Raw genomic sequence first — 19,367 nt, forward strand, 5'->3', positions numbered from 1 at the left:
GGATGGATACCACAGTGCATTAGATCTTTGGCAGCAGCCAGACTTGGGTTCAGTTTACTAGCTGGGTGGCATTGGATAAGGGGCTTAACCTGTTGGGCCCTAAGTTCCTCCTCAATAAAATGGGGACAGTAACAGAACTGACCCCTTTGGGTTGCTGTTAAAGCACTTAATGCATAGTAGCTGCTAGGTAAGGGACTGCCATGTTTCATACATAATGGATTTTTTTTTTTTTTTTGGCCGCGCCATGCGGCATGCGGTATCCTACTTCTCCGACCGGGGATCGAACCCGCGCCCCCTGCAGTGGAAGCGCGGAGTCTTAACCACTGGACCACCAGGGAAGTCCCATAATGTATTTTCAGTGATCATTTATTGATTACTTTGTGAAACAAAACACTTCACGTGCCTGTACCTCACTGAAATATCACCATTCCTCTATATGACAGGTACTGTTATCATAGGATATATAAGGCACCTAACGTTAACGGTACATAGTAGGTGCTCACCAAAAGCTATGAGCGCTCTTTTATCATATAAAAGAAAAAAAAAAGAGCACAGAAAAGGTGTTTTGCAAGGTGTAAGGTGCCGCACAAGTTTTTGCTACAATTATTACGTCACCCTTTGTGGTCATAATCCTTCATTTATTATTCTTTCGGAGCTACTGCGATGGTCCCCTGGTTACCGTGGCCATGGAAACTCAGCCCGCAGTCCTGGATTGGACGGTTCGCGGGCTCCCCCTGGAGGCCACCTTCCGGGCCTGCAGCGGGACGACCGGGCGGGCCTTTGAGAGGGGAGAGAAGGGAGCCGGGAGTTGTAGGCCACAGGCGATGGCTGCCGCGGAGCGATGCATGTCGGGAGTTGTAGTTCTCGGGAGAGGAGGTTGGCGGCCGCAGACCCAGCTCCGGTCTCACCCGGATGGCGGCTGTGAGGCGCGGCTGCTGGCCGTGGGGCGCGCTCCTCGGGCTGCTCGGGCTGGTCTCGGCCGCGGCCGCCGCCTGGGACCTGACTTCGCTGCGATGCAACTTCGGCGCCTTCTGTGAATGTGACTTCCGGCCCGACTTCCAGGGTGAGCAGCCGCGGGCGCCCGGACCGGAGCGGCCGGCGGACCGGGGAGCCCTCGGACCCCGGGGGTGCGCCGGGGCCGGACCTGGAGAGTAGAACCGAGGGTGTGACCCCCAGACTTCCGGACGGCCAGGGCCGGAAGTGGGCCCGGCGTTGAGGGACCCTGAGAGCCTGGGGCACGGGACTTGGGGCGAGGGTTTGGGGATGCCTGTTTGGGGTCCAGGCAGAGCCCTGCCAGGATGGAGAGAGGCCTTTGACAGCAGGGCCTTGGGGGGAAGTTTAGACCTCCGCACTGGACTGGCCGTCAAGGAAGAAGCCTGCCTTGGAGATGGGCGGGAGTCTTGGGCAGACCCTCTTGACAGCTCGCGCCCACTTAGGGCTGAGCGCAATCCAGAGGGCCATCTGGTGGGGGCGCTGCTGAGCTGAGTCAGGCCTGAGGGTGACTCCTGAGGCCGAGACCCCAAGGGCCGCACTCCTTTCCTCAGACAGCCTGTAAAAACGTCGCAGAACGCGGATCCCCAGACCAGGTTCCAGACATGACTTCCCTCCTGGAACTCTTCCGTGGCGGGTGTGTGTCCTCAGCTCTGACACTGTCCTTCTTGTGGCCCTAGGTCTGGAGTGTGACCTGGCGCAGCACCTGGCGGGCCAGCATTTGGCCAGGGCGCTGGTGGTGAAGGCACTGAAGGCCTTCGTGCAGGATCCAGCCCCCACCAAGCCACTGGTCCTCTCTCTGCATGGCTGGACTGGCACCGGCAAGTCCTATGTCAGCTCCCTGCTGGCACACTACCTCTTCCGGGGTGGCCTCCGCAGCCCCCACGTGCACCACTTTTCCCCGGTCATCCACTTCCCCCACCCCGGCCACCTGGAGCGCTACAAGGTAGGCTGGTTTTGTCCTGGACCACCATCCACCTGCACTGTGGAGTGCTGGACCCTAGGGAAGGAGTGAGTCCTGAGCCCAGAGAGGGGAATCACTTGCTCCAGGCCACACAGCCAGTTGAAGCCTCACCCCTCAGGACCCACCCTGAACAAAGCTTGGGGTGGTACCACCCGGCAGGGAGTTCTTGATTTAATTCCTGGGGGCCAGTAATGGCACCTACCTGCCGGGGTTGTTGTGAGGGATGTGGGATTATAGAATTGCAGGTGTTATTTATTGAGCACTTACCTTTGCCAGACAGTCTGCATTATCTTCTCTCTGTAAAGCCCTTAGCCCCAATTTGAGGCTCAGAGTAAGCACTCAGGAAATCCAATTAGCTCTTACTACTGTTGTTGTTGATTGCAAGGTACTTTCCAGGCTAATCTGTTTCAGTTGTCAACTCTGTTGGGAATGTTCAGGGAGCAGGAAGGAGCCGTCCCCTTTTTTAGAAAGCAGTAGGTGTCGGGGAAGGAGCCCTGAAAAGGCAGGTGAGAGGCCTGGGTCTGAGTCCCTGTTCTCTTCCTGACTTGCTGTGTGAGTTTGGACAAGTCTCTGCCCCTCTCCGGGCCACAGTTTCACCATCAGTCCCATTAAGGGATTGGTACTATCTGGGAGACCATATCTTCCTGGGAAGGAGATTAATTCTTGCTTTGGGAAGAAATCTGGGATTGGGGGAGCATCTCCAGGCCCACTCATACCCTTGCCTTTCTCCCACAGAAGGACCTGAAGAGCTGGGTCCAGGGAAACCTCACTGCCTGCAGCCGCTCTCTCTTCCTCTTCGATGAGATGGACAAGCTGGCCCCAGGCCTGATAGAGGTCCTGAGACCTTTCCTGGGCCCCTCCTGGGTTGTCTATGGGACCAACTATCGCAAAGCCATCTTCATCTTCATCAGGTGGGGCCAGCTTTGTAGCGGGCAGGGTGCAGGGACACTCATCAGAGGTCTCAGCTCTCCAGTCTTGGCCTGTGGTCCCATAGCAGAATACTGTTCCCCCCGGGCCCACTGGGCTTTCCCAAAGTCCCCCACACCCTCACTGGTGACACTGTCATTCAAGGTGGTTGACTTCCCTTTGACATTCTCAAAGCCCATTCTGGGCTCAGTCTCTCTCTTTTTTAAATAAATAAATAACTAAATTATTTATTTATTTATTTTTGGCTGCGTTGGGTCTTTGTTGCTGCGCGCGGGCTTTCTCTATCTGTGGCGAGCGGGGGCTACTCTTTGTTGCGGTGTGCGGGCTTCTCATTGCGGTGGCTTCTCTTGTTGCGGAGCACAGACTCTAGGCGCGGGCTCAGTAGCTGCAGCTCGCGGGCTCTAGAGCGCAGGCTCAGTAATTGTGGCGCACGAGCTTAGTTGCTCCGCGGCATGTGGGATCTTCCCGGACCAGGGCTCAAACCCGTGTCCCCTGCATTGGCATGCAGGTTCTTAACCACTGCCCACTGTTCCCTGGGCTCAGTCTCTTAATCCTTATTTCTTTGTGGAACCCTGCTGGGTTAAGAGTTTTCCCTCTTTTGTGGCCAAGAGGACACAGGCCTGGGAAAAACAGGACTAGAGTCCTGTTTCAGTCCCACCTCTAAGAGTCCTAGCTTTGTTTCCTCAGGCAAAACACTTCACCTCTCTGAGCTCCCACCTCCTCTTCTGAACAACAGGGCCAATCTTAATGCCCCACTGTCCTCCTAGAGGCTGGGTGAGGGAAAGTCGGTAAGGGACCTGAAAGTGTTCTATAAACTGTAAAGTGCATGACACATATAGCCGAACTTCCAGGGGTCATGGTTAAGGGCACAAGCTCCGGAGAGGGGAAGTGGTTCCTGGGGTGTTTTGAGTGGGTTTGGCTCCTGCCAGCACTGAGCTGGACCCCCAGGCTCAGGTCGCGTTAGGTGGCACGTGGGAAGCAAGGGCCACATCCTGTCCTCACTGTCTGCGTCCCCTGTGGTTTTTAGCAACACTGGCGGTGAGCAGATCAACCAGGTGGTGCTGGAGGCATGGCGCAGCCGCCGGGAGCGCGAGGAGATTCGCCTGCAGGAGCTGGAGCCGGTTATCTCCCAGGCTGTGCTGGACAACCCGAACCGTGAGTTCCGCCAAGGACCCCACCCCAGGGTGGTTTCCAGGCTGAGGTCTCCACGCCCAGATCACACGGAGGGATGGGCTGGGCTCCCTGGGGTGGGCCAGGCTCTCCCAGGTCTGATGCTCTGCCCACTGACCCAGTACTTCCCAGCCCAGGCTTTGGCGCTCTGAGCTGGCAGACAGCCTCCCCGAGCCCAGCACCTGGAAGGTGGCTGGGAGGATTAAGACCAGCCCCGTTCCTGCACTTCCTTCCTTTGGGGGTGGACAGGGCCCAGCTGATCCCCGTGAAGCACTGCCTCTTCCCATCGCTCCTTCCTGCAGATGGCTTCTGGCGCTCGGGCATCATGGAAGAGCATCTCCTGGACGCGCTGGTGCCCTTCCTACCTCTCCAGAGGCACCATGTGCAGCACTGTGTGCTCAACGAGCTGGCCCAGCTAGGCCTGGAGCCAAGGGATGAGGTCGTCCAGGCTGTGCTGGACAGCACCACCTTCTTCCCTGAGGACGAGCAGCTCTTTTCCTCCAATGGCTGCAAGACTGTGGCTTCCCGAGTCGCCTTCTTCCTCTGACTCTCCAGGCAGCATCCTTGTCTTCCTCTACCTGGCCAGGCTGTGAAGGAATAGCCCTGGGGCCTCTGCCAGAGGGTCCCTTGTCCTGTGCCTCCTGGGACCCAGAGCACAATATGAAGATGAGGAGGGCTGTTGGCTAGGCCATGAAACAGAAGGCCAGGGCAGGCCCTGGCCTCTTCACTGGTCTGAGGGCATCTTGGCCTTTGCTTCCTCCCTCAGGGAAACCGCTGGTCACCCCAGAACTTCAATGAGCCTTGACCTCACCCTCCAGCCTGAGCCTTCTTAAAATGTGAATTTTAACTCAGGGACGGTGGCTCGTGGCTGCTCCCTCCTTCTTTGGTCTCGGCCCTGGCTCAGGCACCACACCCCTACCCTCCACCCCACCCCCTATGTCCCAGTATCGTAAAGCCAGGCTGAGACTTCTGTCTCTGGGAACAGAGGGACTCAAGTTGCCACTTGGGCTGGGCTTTTCAAGTTTTTAATTTTGTAAAAGAAGAGAACAAATACAATAAATTTAGCCATGGGACCAGAGGGATGTTGGCTGAGGTTCTGATTGCTCTGGAGGAGGCTGCTTTGCTGAGTGGCCAGTGGTGGGGGCAGAATCTCCTGCACCCCAGCAAGAAGTGAAGGGGCTGAGCGGCCCCTTCAGAGAGCAGCCTAACTGCCGGGGCTGGGGTTCTGTCTCAGGCCCTGGGTGGTCTGCGTGTTGCTGAGACTTGGGCTCAGTCCCCAGGTGACCTCGGTCTTGCCGGAACCTGGGCTTGTGCTCTGGCTCCAGCTCTGGGCAGCCTTGGGCTGGCTGGGCCTCTGGCTGTGGCCCTGGCCCTCAGTGGCCTCAGTGTTGCAGGGGCTCCAACTTGGGTCATAGAAAGTCTTGATCTTGCTGGGACTTTGGATCAGTCTCCAGCTCCAGTCCTGGGTGGCACCAGCCTTTTTGGGTCTCCAGCTCTGGCCATGGGCACCCTTGGCCTTTCTGAGCCTCTGCCTTGAGCCCTGGGTGGCCTTAGTCTTGTTGAGCTTTTGCCTTGGGCTCCAGGTGGCCTCGGTCCTGCTGGACCTCTGGCTCTGGCCCTGGGTGGCCTCAGTCCCGCTGGGCCTCCGGCTCCGAGTGGCCTCGGTCTTGCTGGGCCTCCGGCTCTGGACCTGGGCGGGCTTGGCCCTGCTGGGCCTCTGGCTCTGGACCTGGTCGGCCTCGGTCCTGCTGGGCCTCTGGCTCTGGCCCAGGGCGGCCTCGGTCCTGCTGGGCCTCTGGCTCTGGACCTGGATGGCTTCAGTCCCGCTGGGCCTCCGGCTCCGAGTGGCCTCGGTCTTGCTGGGCCTCCGGCTCTGGACCTGGGCGGCCTCGGTCCTGCTGGGCCTCTGGCTCTGGACCTGGTCGGCCTCGGTCCTGCTGGGCCTCTGGCTCTGGACCCGGATGGCCTTGGTCCTGCTGGGCCTCTGGCTCTGGCTCAGGGCGGCCTCGGTCCTGCTGGGCCTCTGGCTCTGGACCTGGTTGGCCTCGGTCCTGCTGGGCCTCTGGCTCAGGGCGGCCTCGGTCCTGCTGGGCCTCTGGCTCTGGACCCGGATGGCCTCGGTCCTGCTGGGCCTCTGGCTCTGGACCTGGATGGCCTCGGTCCTGCTGGGCCTCTGGCTCTGGACCTGGATGGCCTCAGGCTCGCTGGGCCTCTGGCTGTGGCCTGGGGTGGACTTGGTTTTTCTGGGGCTGTGGCTCAGGCTTAGGTCTTCCCTCTTGTCCCCCAAGTCTGAGGATTGTGTCCTTAGCAGTGAGGAGTCAGAGAATGTCACAACAGTGGTTGAAGTGCTCCCGTATTCCTGGCAGGCAGTGGACGTCTCCGTCTCTGAGGTGGACATGGTCCTGACTGGAAAGGATATGTCAAGAGAAGCTGTCAGGCCGCCTTCCCCAGACAGTGCCAGGAAAGGGAGACTTCTAGGCCTCACCCTTGCCTATGTCCCAGAGGCCTTGCATGGCCAAGGGGAAGGCCTGCCAGCTCACGGCAGCCCAGCCCTCCTGGTACCCTGAGCCCTGCAGGTGGGTCAGGGCCCTAAGATAAGGGGGAGATACGAAGGACCCCACTCGCCCAGCGCTGGCCTCCACTCTGCTGCCTGCCTCTTGCCCTCTGCGTTCCAGCCACAGCCAACAGCCTGCAGGGCCCTGGCCCCCTGCCTGCAGCAGTTCCCCCCGCTCCAACCTGCGCACACTTGGCTACCGCTCTTCCCCTGGGTCCTGGAAGCCCTTCCTGACCCCCCAAGGGGAGCTAAATGCACCCAGAGCCCTCGGGACTCCCCTCCATGGTATGGCTACACTGTCCTGGTTATCTGTTTACCTGTGTGCCTTCTTCCCTTCAGGACCAAGGGCTCCCTGGGGCAACGACTGTGCCATTCATGCCTGTAACCAGTGTCCAGCACAGGCCTGGCCCTAGGATGCTCAACGCATTTGCTGAATGGCAGGAAGGTGGCTGGCCGCTGCTACTCCCGTCCCTCCCTAGACTGCCCATGGCTGCCCCTGGGACCCATAGCAGCATTCTTGCGTTTTTTACTTTTGTCCCCTCCACGCTGGCACCTTTCAGAATTGAGGGTAAAAGCCCCCTGGACGTGCACAGGCTTCGTGGGCTTATTTCAGGGAGAGGCCAAGGGGGCAGAGAGAAGAGAGACAGGCCTGAGCGGGGAATGAGGGTGGAGCAGGCAGCAACTGTGAAGTGCCTCGCGGTGAGAGCCGGCCTCGCAGGCTGTGTGCTGGGCATCCCTGAGGGCTCCCTGTGCCCCCCCGCAAAGCTGGGATGAGTCCTCCCACTCCACACTCACACAGCTATGACAGCAGAGCCCAAATTCACACTCAGGCCTGGGAGTCCCTGACCCCTGACCTTTGCCCTCCCTGCTGCATTGGCTCACTCAGGTCTGGCAGGAGCGGGGGACTTACAGCCCAAGATGGAGCCTGAAGAGGTCTGGCTGATGTAGCTGTCGGTCAGGGACCTCTCCTTGCTGGGACCCGGCTCCAGCTTCTCCTAGGGCAAGAGACAGGCTGCATGATCACAGGCTGCACGGTCACAGTGGCCGCAGCTCTGTAAGTCCAGCCGCTTAGAGCTCCTCGAGGGTCGCAGGTTAGGGCTGGATGGGGACATGGAGAGGTTGACTGGACAGGAAGGGGCGTGGCCAGGTTAGACAGGTGTGGCCACGTGAGAAAAGCAGTGTCAAGAGGCCCTTGGGCCTCATCTCTCTATCTGCAAAATGCAAATTAGTTCAATTGTGGGACAGGCTTCTGTGAACTGTGAAGTGCTGTGTCCGGGGAATGGTTAGTGAGAAACCGAGGACCTTCTCTGTGTTTCATCTCCCTGCGCATCTGGGAGGGAACTCGCCTGCCATTACCATTTCCCGGACCAGGAAACGCCTGAGCAGCCTGCCCTGGGCACTCGGCTAAGAGGCAGAGAAGCAGGGCTGGAATCCAAGTCAGGGGGACTCTGCGGCCAGGCTCTTGGCCAGGCTCTCGGCTGCTGGTCGCACTTGCAGGCCGCGGGAAATGTGCGGGAGTGAGATGCGGGAGCGGGCAGGGCTGCGGAGCACTCAGCAGGGACCCCACGATGACTTCAGGCATACACAGACCCAAGTTCTGTATTTTTGTATCCTAATGTGAGCTAGAAAAATGTAGAGCTTGCCTTTCCCATTTCTGGCAAGGGATGCTGGCACTCCGTTTACTTCGATGGTTAAAGTCTCCCTTGAACACAATTTACTTGCTGTCCATCAGCAGTCGAGTGGATAAATAAATGGCGGGATATTCGCAGGATGGCACTGTCTCCAGCAATGAGAAGGAGCAGTCAGCTTGGATGCATCTCACAGACTTGGACGCTCAGTGAAAGGAGCCAGAGGTAAAGGGGCATGCGCCACATTTGTCCTCTGTTGCGAAGGACAGGCACGCTCGTCTGCGGTGTTAGGAATCAGGACAGCCTTGTGGGGTGTGCTGGGCTGAGGGAGGGGCCTGGAAGGGGGCACGAGGGGCTTCTGGGGAACTGGGAATGTGTTCTTTCTTGATCTGGAGAATGGTGCCGGGGGGTATTCAGTTTGTGAAAATCCATCAAACAGTTCGCTTATGAGTCATGTACTTTTTCTATACGTTCCATTCAGTGAAAAGTTTTTAGAAATGAATTTAAGAATTAAGAAAATTCTGGTACAAGTGGCCAGTCCACACAGCGGAATTTATGAAGGTGAGTGTGGACAAAGTGTGGCAAGCCTCTCTCCGTGAGGGGCCCACATCCTCACGCACTCTCCTTCAGGTGTACCCCTTACTGGTACCTTCTCTGTCTCACAGCGAGATGTCCCCAGCCCAAGTCACACATCTGAGTGGTGGCAGAGCCAGGCCCAGAAGCCAGCCTCTAGCCAGCGTGCATCCCTCAGCCCTGACTTGGGGTACATTCCACCTTGGACCTCAAGGACCTCCGGCCCCGGTGTACAGCCCACTTACCTCCTTCTCCACAGGGGCCTTGGCCTCTTCCTCTGGGCCTTCTGGCTTTGCCTGCAGGGACTGGCGAGTGGCCTCTAGCTCTTTGGAGGTCTCGAACAAAGGCTGCTCCAGCTTCCACGAAAGCTGCAGGGTCCGGGCCCTCTGGCGCTCTAGTTCCCGCTCCTTGAGCTGCCTGACAAGCCGTGACCCCAGAGCGCTGGGTAGGCCTCCCTGACTCACCCCACCATCCCCAGGACTGGACAGTGGCCTGAGAAGGCGATTAGGGCCAGAGGTGCCTTGAGCCCCAACCATCCCCCGACTCTGGGCCCGTGGGCCCTCCTGGAGAAACTTACCCCACGATATCCTGAGGGGTGCCGGCCTGCAGGCTGTGCTCCACCACCCGCTCCAGCTGCAGCCTGGCCAGGTGGGCCACCTGGCTGTTAAGCACCTCCTCCACTGACATGCCGGGGAAGAGGTTGGTCATCAGTGGCAGCAGCTGCCAGGAAAGAGGGTGACCAGAGTCAGGTGTGGGCCAGGACAGGGGGCAGATGGTGTGGTGCTGCCCTGGCAGAGGAAGTGTTTACAGATTGCTGTTTTTTAAAGGGCTGGACCTTTCTGCCCCAGAACTATCAGGACATCTTGAGAAAGGAACTATTCGATGAGGGAGTGCTGATGGTGAGCCTGACCAGTGGTTCTGGAGCCAGCCAGATAAGGGTGTGACCTCCATCCTCCATGACCTGGGCCAAGGGAACTGACTTCTCTGAGCCTTACCCTCTTCCCTCTATGAATTGTGGGGTGATGATAATGTTACCTGTCTCGTAGGTACTGAAGAGGGTTAAATGGGGTGATGTAAGCTGAACTGGTTAGAACAGTGCCTGGCACATAGTAAATGCTCCAGCATTAGCAGCTGTTATTACTGCTAGGAAACCAGGTTTCTTTTAGGGACAGGGAGTATCTTTAGGTGGCTAGAGGTACTGACTCTGGAGCCCACCCTCCTGGCCCAGCAGGCACACACCTTCGGTTGTTTGGGGTCAAGAAGCAGGACAGTGGCAACATCTTGGCGGGCCCCAAAAATGTTCTGCATGAGCTGCCGGCTCCTGGCGCGGTACAGGTAGTACTGGGGCTTCTGGGGATTGTGCTGGATGGCCATTGAGAAGCGGTTCTCTGCCTTCTGGAACTGCCTGCAGGACACAGCAGGCCACAGGGTGCTCTGAGCTGGGCCACCTGGAGGATACGGAGGCTTCTGGACCCCAGTGGGGAGTTTGGGGAAAATCAGGCTGGTCTCTGCTCCCTGCCACCACGCCCCTCTTGATGGACCCAATACTTAAATGTTAGTGTAAAATCCCAACATAAGTGGACATTTTTATGATCCTGGAGTAGGAAAGGCCTTTCTGAGATGTCATAAACCCAGCAGCTAAAAATGAAAAAATTAATTTGACTATGGTTAAATCCCATTATTGAGTAGCAAAAACACCACAAAAGAAAGCAGTAAATAGTGAAGAATATTTTGCCATAGAAGGCAGATGATAAGCTAATTTTCCAGCCTACAAAGAACACTTATAACCAAAGAAAAAAATTTTTAATGAACAATTTAAGAGCAAATGGGCGAATTATTTGGGCAGGCCATAATGGCCAATAAACACACGAAAGATGCTGTCCTGCACTCACAGGAAAAATAGTCTTAATACCCTGGGCTAGGGAGGTTTGGGGAAACCAGGACTTTCCTTTACTGGGGGAAGTTTATATTGGTTCATTGTTTTTGGAGAACAATTGGGTATTATCTTTTAAAATGTTAAATTTTTACACTTTTTAACCCAACAATTTAACTTCCAGCAATCTAACCACAGAATTACTAATATGAACGCATGAAAACATATGTCTTGGGTCTCATTATTGCATTATTTATAATAAAAAACTGAAAACAGCCCAAATACTCATCAGCATACTAGGGTCCAAAGAAATTAATTGTGGTACCTCCACAGAATGGAATACTTTGCAAGCAATAAAAGAGAATGAGGTTGTCCTATATGTAATTGCCATGGGGAGTAAAAAAGCAAGTCAAAAATCAGCTTAGTGGACTTCCCTGGTGGCGCAGTGGTTAAGAATCCACCTGCTGAGGCAGGGGACACGGGTTCGAGCCCTGGTCTGGGAAGATCCCACATGCTGCAGAGCAACTAAGCCCGTGCACCACAACTACTGAGCCCAGGCGCCACAACTACTGAAGCCCACGCGCCTAGACCCTGTGCTCCACAACAAGAGAAGCCACCGCAATGAGAAGCCGGCGCACCGCAACAAAGAGTAGCCCCACTCGCCGCAACTAGAGAAAGCCCACGCACAGCAACAAAGACCCAACACAGCCAAAAATAAATAAATGAATAAATAAGCTTATTTAAAAAAATCAGCTTAGCATGATCTCACTTTTGTAAAATGATAACAGTTGTTAACGTATGCATAGAAATCAATCTGGAGGACTCTTTACCAAACTTACAGGGGAAGGTGAGGCGCTGGGAGGTAGATATTAGAAGGAACTTTCATGTTCTAAGTTATATGTTACTGAATACTTACGTTTTTTTAATAAAAAGCGAAATTACCATAACAATATTCGCAGAAAAAATGAAGGAGTTTTAGAGAAAACTTGAAAAATAAAATACATATTTAGGAGACAACTGGGAGAGCAGAGGCATCTCGACCCCAGGATCCCAGGCGACCGGCTTCACTCCAGACTCTTCCGGCCCCGCCCGCGGCCCGGTCCGCCCCGCCCACAGCCCCGCCCACAGCCCCCGCCCCACCCACAGTCAGTGCGCACCTGCTCCTCTGCTCGCAGAAGCCCAACTTCTCCTGCAGCAGGCCCATGCGCAGGTGGGCGCCCTCGTCCTTCGGACTCAGCGCCAGCGCCTGCTGGTAGTCCGCCTCAGCAAAGGTCAGGTTGCCCAGCTGGAAGAAGCAATCTGGAGACCGGGGGCGGGGGGCGGGGGTTGAGTAAGCCCCGCAAACCCAGGGCCCAGGAGCGCCAGCCCAGCTGGCTCCACCCCCAGGGGGCGGGGCCTGCAACGGGTGGTGGATGACACCAGCGGGCGGTCGCGGGCACCTGCAGAGGTTTTCGGTGCCTCTGGCCACCTTCTTCCAGCTGCCTGATCCCGAGCATTTTGAAGGGCTGTAGCCAGATTGTCTAAGGCAACGTTTCCCAAAGTGTGTCCGTGGGACCCTGAGACTCCGCTTTCCCTCCTTCCCTCCTCCCTCCCTCAGGGCCCTCAAGCGCCCAGCCCAGGCCTTGGAGGGGCAAGGGGCTCACACTGGGCTGCCCGGCCCCCACGCACCACCGCGGTTGATGTAGAGGCCTTTCTCCCGCTGCTCGTCCTTGAGCGCCTTGTTGAGCAGCAGCACGCTCTCCTGGTAGGCGCCCTGCATGTAGCAGTGCACCGCGAAGTCGTTGTAGGCCAACAGCAGTTGGCGCTGCGCCTGCTGCACCAGGTCCTGCTGGTGCTCGGTCATCATGTCCAACGCCTTCAGGAAGTCCTCCACGGCGGAGTCAAACTCCCAGAGCCGTCGGTACATGATGCCCCTACGAGGGAGGGACATGAGGGCCAAAGTGCCCCACCGACCAGGGGTGTCCCAGAGAGAGGCTGCGGCTCTGGGCCCTCTGACCTGGGGGGAGGGGCTCCCACCTCATGCACTAAGTTTGGCCTGTGGGGCTCCTGGATTGCTACTTAGATAGCCAGCTAGTCACTGGTAATTTTACTTTTCTTTAAAAATAGCTTCCCTCTTTCTTTTTGGGAGCTGTGTGTGTGCCAGCCTCTATGCTAAGGCCTTTTTGTACACAGGACATTTTACCTCCACTGCTTAAATGAGAAAACCCAGGCTCAAGGAAGTGAAATGGCCCAGAATGAGGTGGTGGGTCCTCGTGGGGTGGCCCAGATTCAAATCCAAGCCTCATCCACTGAGCTGGGCTGAGCCGGCCAGTGTAAACTGCTCAGCAGGCCCGGGGGTACAGGATTCCAGGCTGCTGCCTGCCCCTCCTCCAGAGGCAGTAGCAGAGACCACCTCCCATGATCCCTTGACCCCGATGGGGAGTAGGGAAAGATTGTTAGAGGCTAGATGGGGAAACTGAGGCCTGGGGAGGGTCAAGGGCTCTCCTGAGATCACACAGCACATCTGAGGCAAGGCAGGGCCTGGGACCCAAGACCAGCATCTCCCCACTCAGTACCGGAAGAGGAAGAGGCTGGGGTCCAGAGGGTTGTTCTCGATGGCACAGTTGATACACTGCAGCGCATGTTGCAGCTTGCCCTGCACGGCCAGGATCCCGGCATCTTGGCGTGCCTCTTGGGCCTGGCCCACCATCACCTTGAGCAGCACCTTGGCCTGTGGGTGCTTGGGATCCAGTAGCAAGGCACTGTGTAGGTCTCGATGGCAGAGGCTGGGCTGCAGCGGGGGAGCCAGGGATGGCATCGGGGTGCAGGCCAAGCTGAACCCTGCCCTGTTCAGTGTGGGAAGGCAGACCTCCAGGCCTGTAGGGGCCTTTCTCTGGGCAGGCCAGCACCATGCCACCCATTTTCAGTGGCTCTGCATTGCTTTGTGGGAAAATCCCATCTGAGGCTCCATCCCTTCTGGCCCCTTTCTAGATATGACCTCAGGTGAGCCAGGTCCACCTCAGTGGTTTCTGCTGTAGAATGGGGTTACAGATGCCTCCTCCTTGCAGGACTTCTGCAAGGCTCACTTGAGGAGGGGGAAGGGTGTGGTCTCCTAACTGTGACTGTTGTGTCCTCCCTATACTCCCCTGTACACCCTCCCCGACGCCCCTGACCTTTAAGCCCAAGACAACTCTAACGAAGAACAGATTCAGCCCTGGGCATGAGCAGAAAACATCCCTAGGCAAATACCTTCCACTGGGTGAGCAGGTCTGTCAGTCAGTCAACAAACAGTTTTAGCAAGCACCCCATGTCCTATAGGGTAATTGGTTGGAGGGTGAGTGAGGCAGTGTAGACACCAGGTGTGAGTGGAAGTCGGGAGGGGGAAGATGGCTGAGGCTGGGGCAGGGCTTTGGAATAGATGGACTTGAGTTCAAGGGGAGTACCACTGTGACCTTGGGCAAGTTACCCAGACCATCTGGACCTGTTTCCTCATCTGTGAAAAGAGGGCAATGGGTTGTGTCTACCTCAAAGGGTTACTGCCAGCCTTAGAGATAAACATGAGTAAAGTGCTTAGAACGTGCTTAGGCATCGTAGGGAGCAGCTGAAATCCCACCCATCAGAAATAATTATCAATAATTACTAGTCTCGGGACTTCCCTGGTGGCGCAGTGGTTAAGAATCCGTCTCCCAATGCAGGGGACACGGGTTCAAGCCCTGGTCTGGGAAAATCCCAAATGCCGCGGAGCAACTAAGCCCGTGCGCCACAGCTCCTGAGCCTGAGCTCTAGAGCCCACGAGCCACAACTACTGAGCCCACATGCTACAACTACTGAAGCCTGCATGCCTAGAGCCCGTGCTCCGCAACGAGAGAAGCCACCACAATGAGAATCCCGCGCACCGCAACAAAGAGTAGCCCCCGCTCGCCGCAACTAGAGAAAGCCCGTGATCAACAACGAAGACCCAACGCAGCCAAAAATAAATAAATAAATAAATAAATGTATATAAATAAAAAAAAGAGCAATAGGAGCATCTTTTTAAAAAATAATAATAATAATTACTAGTCTCCTACCTTTGAAGGAGACTCTCCCACTGACTCACCTGTGGGACACAGGAGCCCAGCCCCCAGCATAGGGAGACTCATGGTTCCAACACCCCCAGGACACTCCGCCCAATCCGGCCCATCCCATTTACCCCCTCCTGAGGTTCCCCCCACCCCATCCCCAAGCACCCAGGCCAAGCTGGAACACCAGGCATTGTTCTGGATGCCTCCCTTTCCCTCATGTTCACCACGCCCCCGGCTACCAAGTCAGTCTTGGGTCCTGCTTCCAAAGGTCTGTGGAATTTGCCTGCTCCTTGCCACCCTCATGGCCATCCTCCTCGAGCCCCACTCCTATCCAGATGGATGGTACCCGGCTTCCGGCCTCCAGGCTTGCCCCTCCCCCCAGCCCACATGCCCCCTGGCAGCCAGAAGGCTCTTTCTAAGGCCCACTGCCCCAGGGAGCACCCTTTTGAGGCTCCTGCTGCCCCCCAGGAAGAAGTCAGAGTCCCCTGGATTGACAAGACCCTGCCCATCGCTCTCTCATCCCTGCAGTCCCTCCTCCCTTGTGACCCCAAGTCTCATATCTAAGGGAAGCCTGGGTGCCCCTGATGGTGCTTCACACAATTGGGAAATCATCCTTTGTGTAATTATCCGCTTGGGGACGTCTGCCCTGGGCTGTGAGTTCCATGAGGGCAGGGATGGCAAAGGCCTCTCACCTTGTGGTTTCCGGGGGCTGGCGCAGGCCTGGCACAGAGCCGGGGCTGAGTGAGGATGGAACAACTACCTGACTGGGCCAGTGCCGGGTGGGGCCTCCGCCTGGGGAGGACAGGGCCCCCACTACACTGGGGGAGGTGGCTTCGGGGCTGGCCGACAGCCCAGCCGCCTCCTGTCATCTCAGCATCCAGAAAAGGAGGAGGTCCACCCCCCTGCCCTGCCCTCCCTGCTCTACCTTCTGAAAGAAGTTGTAGAGCCTGGCCCGGAGAATGTAGACATCGGCATTGGTGGTGCCATGCTTCACCTCCTTGGTGACGAATGAGAGGCATTCACGATGCCGTTTGAGGGCCAGGAGACAGGCCATGCTGAGGGCAGAGGGCAAAGGTGCTCTGTCTACTGGGTGAGAGGGGAAGGAAGGGGACGCCGGGGGGGCAAAGGCCAGCAAGGACAGCCAGGGCGCTCACCATCGATAACGGAAGCAGAATTTCTCAGGCTGGAGCTCAGAGGCTTGAGAGAAGACGTTCAGGGCATCCAGAAAGGCGCATTGCTCGAAAAGGCACTGGCCCTGAGGACACAGAGGGCAGTCACTTCTGCTTGTGACCCCGGCCTAGCAGCACCCACGAGTTGAGGGATGGCCAGCACTGGGGTGGAATGACAAGGGACAGGGACAGAGCCCTTTAGATCTGGGAGAGACTTTAAGAGATAGAGACACAGATGGAGAGAGATCCAGAGCTGGGGAGACAGAAATATACAGTTGACGACAGAGAGACAGCAATACACACAAAGGAACAGGAAAAATAGAGAAAATCTGGGAGGTGGACCAGAACAGCAGATCTAACAGTAACAGGCTCCCACCTGGCCTAGGGCTCCAGGCGCCAAGCCCTGTATTAAGAACTCGAACTTAGGGAATTCCCTGGTGGTCCAGTGGTTAGGATTCGGCACTTTCACTGCCGAGGATGTGGGTCAGGGAACGAAGATCCCGCAAGCTGCCCAGGTGCAGCCAAAAAAAAAAAAAAAAAAAAAAAACCCCAAAAAACAAAACACCTGAACTTATCTCCCTGGGACTAGCTAACATTCCCCTTTTAGATGAAAGAACTGAGGCTCAGAGAGGTGAAGTGACCTTCCCAAAGTCACACAGAAAGAGCAGGACTGGACTCAGGACCCCAACATTCTGGTTTTAAGAATGTTTCTTTTTCAGAATTGAATAATTATTGACATTAAAAACAAAGGCATTCAATTTGTCAAAATGGAAAAAAAATCAGGACTTTGTTGGGATTTTATGGTTTAATATCGTCTTTATTTTGCATTGCAAATGGGGGGCACTCTTACCTTTTTAGTGCTTAGAGCCTGTGGACTGCAGGCCTGTGCTGCCCCATACAATAGCCACCTGCTTCCCGTGGCTATGTAATTTCAAATCAATTCAAATTAAATACAATTTCAAAATTAGTTCCTCAGTCACACTCGCCACACTTCAAGGGCTCAACAGTTCCACGTGGCTAGTGGCTACCAGATGGGACAGTAATTATTGTCACTACTGCAGAAAGTTCTACTGGACAAAGCTGCAAAACCGTACCCAGCCCTGGTGGTAAACCAGCACGGGAGGCGGGAGAGGTCATTAGCGGGGCAGCAGATGGGGACATAGACACAGGGACACGAAGGTCCCCAGGGAGTCAGGGCTGGTCTCAGGAACCAGGACAGCCCCCGTAGCTGGAGGGAGAGTCAGCAGGCCGGGGTGTGAGGTGGGGCCTTGTGTGGGCCTGGGGCAGCCCCAGGCACCTTCAGGTAAAGCACCAAGGTGAGCCGCTCCAGGTAGTCCGTGTGCTCTGGCTGGGAGGAGGAGGCCTTTCGAAGGTTCTGGGCGGCCGAGGAGAAGTCGCAGAGCTGGATGTAGGCCTCGGCTCTCAAGGCATAGAATTCTACCTGTGGGAGAGGGGACCCAGGCTGTCGTTCCCCTCCCCACAATCCGCCCTGAGGCTTGACACTCAGCTACCACAGGGACTTGGTGGCCCTGAGAGAAGGGGCCAGGCAGGTGCAACAGTGAGGGGTGAGTGCGGGGCCAGCAACTGCCTGTGCCCACCCAGGCCGTCCCCCTCACCAGCTGGGAGTCCAGGTGGAGGCCGCGGGAGAAGAACAGCACGGCCACCTCCCAGTCTTCTTGCTCCAAGCACTGATGGCCTCGATGGTAGCTGCAGGGGCAGGGGGCACAGGCGGAGGGGCTGGCCCTGACTTGGGACCAGTCCAGAGCATACAGCTGGGGCTTCGGGAATGGGTTGGGAGGAGGGGGACTTGGGTAGGGAGACAAGAGGGGTAGACAGAGACCCAGGGAGAGGAGGCTGACATTCTTGGAGCTCATCCGGGCCAGCACCCTTTTATCTGCTGAGGTGGAAGAGCCCTGTTATACAGTTGAGCTCGCTGAAGCTCAGGGAGGGAGAGTAACTGGCCCAAGGCTGCACAGCATGTCAGTGGCTGTGCAGGGTAGGAACCTGGGACCCCATGGCAAGGTAATCACTCACTACTCCCTGACTTTGAGGGGCACCGTTAACCCCGCAGCCTTTGGTTTTATGTCATCAAAGTTCCGGAACACCTGGCTGGTCCCAAAGATGCGCTGTAGGGTCCCCTTTGGCACTGGAATCACCCATGGCTTTGGGATGTGCTGTGAGGGAGCCTGGTCAAGCCCCAGAGCATTCTGGAACCAAGCGACAGCAAGCTGGAGCAGGCCTCCAGAGACAGTCCCCTCTCCGCTTACACACTCTCCTCAGGTATTTTACAGGATGGAGGAGGGGTAGAAATGAGGCCTGGTAAGAAGCACAATCTGGGGTCTGGTGGCACTCCCACCTCTATTCCCCTAACCTCTCTCCAGTCCTGCTTCTGTCACCTATGGTCAAGGTCTCACGCTCACACTGGCCTCTGCTCTCCTCCTGGTCCCCCTCAGCTCTCCTCCTGGTCCCCCTCAGCTCCTACCTCCAGCTACTGACACCCAAAACTCTGCAGCTCAGGCCCTGCCCCAAGCCACAGGCCCTGGGGGTCCAGCAGCTTCTTGCATATCCTGTGGGACCCTCACACTCAGCAGGCCAAACTGAGCAACTCACCTGACTTCTGTCCCAGGTTTTCCCACAGCGGTGAGTCCACCTTCCTCTGCCAACCACTTAAGCCAAAGATCTATGTCCCATCAGTCCTTAAGTCCTGTCTATCCCACTTCCTAAAGATCTCTTAAATCCCTCCTCTTCTCTCATCCTCTCATCTTGGCCAGTGCCATCTCTGCTATATGCCAGCTCCGGCCACCCCTCTGACCTCCCCACCAGCCACAGGTCCTAAGACCTCTGCTCTCTGCACAAGCAGCCAGGGACTTTATTGAATCGCACAAATGATCTTGCCTCTCCCGTACTTAAAACCTTTCCTGTGAACCCAGACGTGGTCTCTTCTCCCCCGACCCTCTGCCTTTGCCTTAGCCTTCTCCCGCACCTCTCTGGACTCTGTCATGAGGCCCCTTCCAGGAGGACCTCCGGGCCTGGGCGGGCTCCCTCACGGCCCTCACTTGCCTCCCGGCACCCACCCCTGACGTTGCTAGGCATCATCTCCAGGACGCCCACAGGCTCCGCCCCCTAGCCACGCCCCCGGAATCCAAGGACTCCACTCGCTGGAATCCAATTTCAAACAGAGCCGGAAGGAGGTTAGCAAGTTTTTATCAGCTAGGGAGGCCGAGGTCTACAGCGGGGAAAAGACTTGCCGGGTTTCCAAAGCGAGGCAGGGCCACAGCGGGGGCCAGAATACGGCTCCCTCCTCCCAATCCGGAGGTCAAGCAAGGGCTCCGCGAGCCCCACGACAGACCCCTAGGACACGGTGACGCGGCCCCGGGCAACGCGCGGGGACGCCCCGCCCCGCCCCCTCCGCCCCTCAGAAACATGGCGACCGCGTGGTCCGCCCCGGATTGGACGCTAATGGCCGCCCCTGGATAGGT

The 19,367-nt window shown here is 56.8% G+C and overlaps 2 protein-coding genes across 3 annotated transcripts; one reads left to right on the forward strand and one right to left on the reverse strand.

Annotated features, from left to right (window-relative positions):
* Positions 1-871: 871 nt before the first annotated feature.
* Positions 872-5,121, forward strand: TOR2A (torsin family 2 member A). Of its 2 annotated transcripts, XM_061200956.1 has the most exons (5): positions 872-1,063; positions 1,671-1,936; positions 2,690-2,865; positions 3,909-4,036; positions 4,354-5,121. In XM_061200956.1, exons 1-5 carry the CDS (start codon positions 913-915, stop codon positions 4,596-4,598), a joined length of 966 nt encoding a protein of 321 aa, XP_061056939.1. In that variant the 5' UTR covers positions 872-912; the 3' UTR covers positions 4,599-5,121. The 2 variants fall into 2 exon arrangements, with proteins under 2 accessions (XP_061056939.1, XP_061056940.1); XM_061200957.1 differs by lacking the exon at positions 3,909-4,036 and having other exon boundaries at positions 4,354-4,489.
* A 115-nt stretch (positions 5,122-5,236) lies between these two features.
* On the reverse strand, positions 5,237-18,889 carry TTC16 (tetratricopeptide repeat domain 16). The gene is made up of 14 exons (XM_061200958.1): positions 18,872-18,889; positions 17,923-18,095; positions 17,505-17,595; positions 17,186-17,329; positions 15,874-15,974; positions 15,645-15,774; positions 13,235-13,449; positions 12,348-12,592; positions 11,837-11,978; positions 10,046-10,211; positions 9,384-9,526; positions 9,052-9,223; positions 7,516-7,597; positions 5,237-6,457 (listed from the first exon to the last, which is right to left on the reverse strand). Exons 1-14 carry the CDS (start codon positions 18,887-18,889, stop codon positions 5,256-5,258), a joined length of 3,024 nt encoding a protein of 1,007 aa, XP_061056941.1. The 3' UTR covers positions 5,237-5,255.
* Between the last annotated feature and the right edge of the window lie 478 nt (positions 18,890-19,367).

Source organism: Eubalaena glacialis, chromosome 9, assembly GCF_028564815.1.
Source record: "Eubalaena glacialis isolate mEubGla1 chromosome 9, mEubGla1.1.hap2.+ XY, whole genome shotgun sequence".
Taxonomy (NCBI): domain Eukaryota; kingdom Metazoa; phylum Chordata; class Mammalia; order Artiodactyla; family Balaenidae; genus Eubalaena; species Eubalaena glacialis.

Excerpts from the sequence above, each read along its gene's own strand:
- TOR2A (XM_061200956.1), top strand. The coding sequence starts at position 913 with ATGGCGGCTGTGAGGCGCGGCTGCTGGCCGTGGGGCGCGCTCCTCGGG. Across the intron at positions 1,937-2,689 it reads GCCACCTGGAGCGCTACAAG|AAGGACCTGAAGAGCTGGGT; the intron begins GTAGGCTGGTTT and ends TTTCTCCCACAG. Across the intron at positions 2,866-3,908 it reads GCCATCTTCATCTTCATCAG|CAACACTGGCGGTGAGCAGA; the intron begins GTGGGGCCAGCT and ends TGTGGTTTTTAG.
- TTC16 (XM_061200958.1), bottom strand. Across the intron at positions 11,979-12,347 it reads CCTCTACATCAACCGCGGTG|ATTGCTTCTTCCAGCTGGGC; the intron begins GTGCGTGGGGGC and ends CCCGGTCTCCAG. Across the intron at positions 10,212-11,836 it reads TTCTGCGAGCAGAGGAGCAG|GCAGTTCCAGAAGGCAGAGA; the intron begins GTGCGCACTGAC and ends TGTGTCCTGCAG.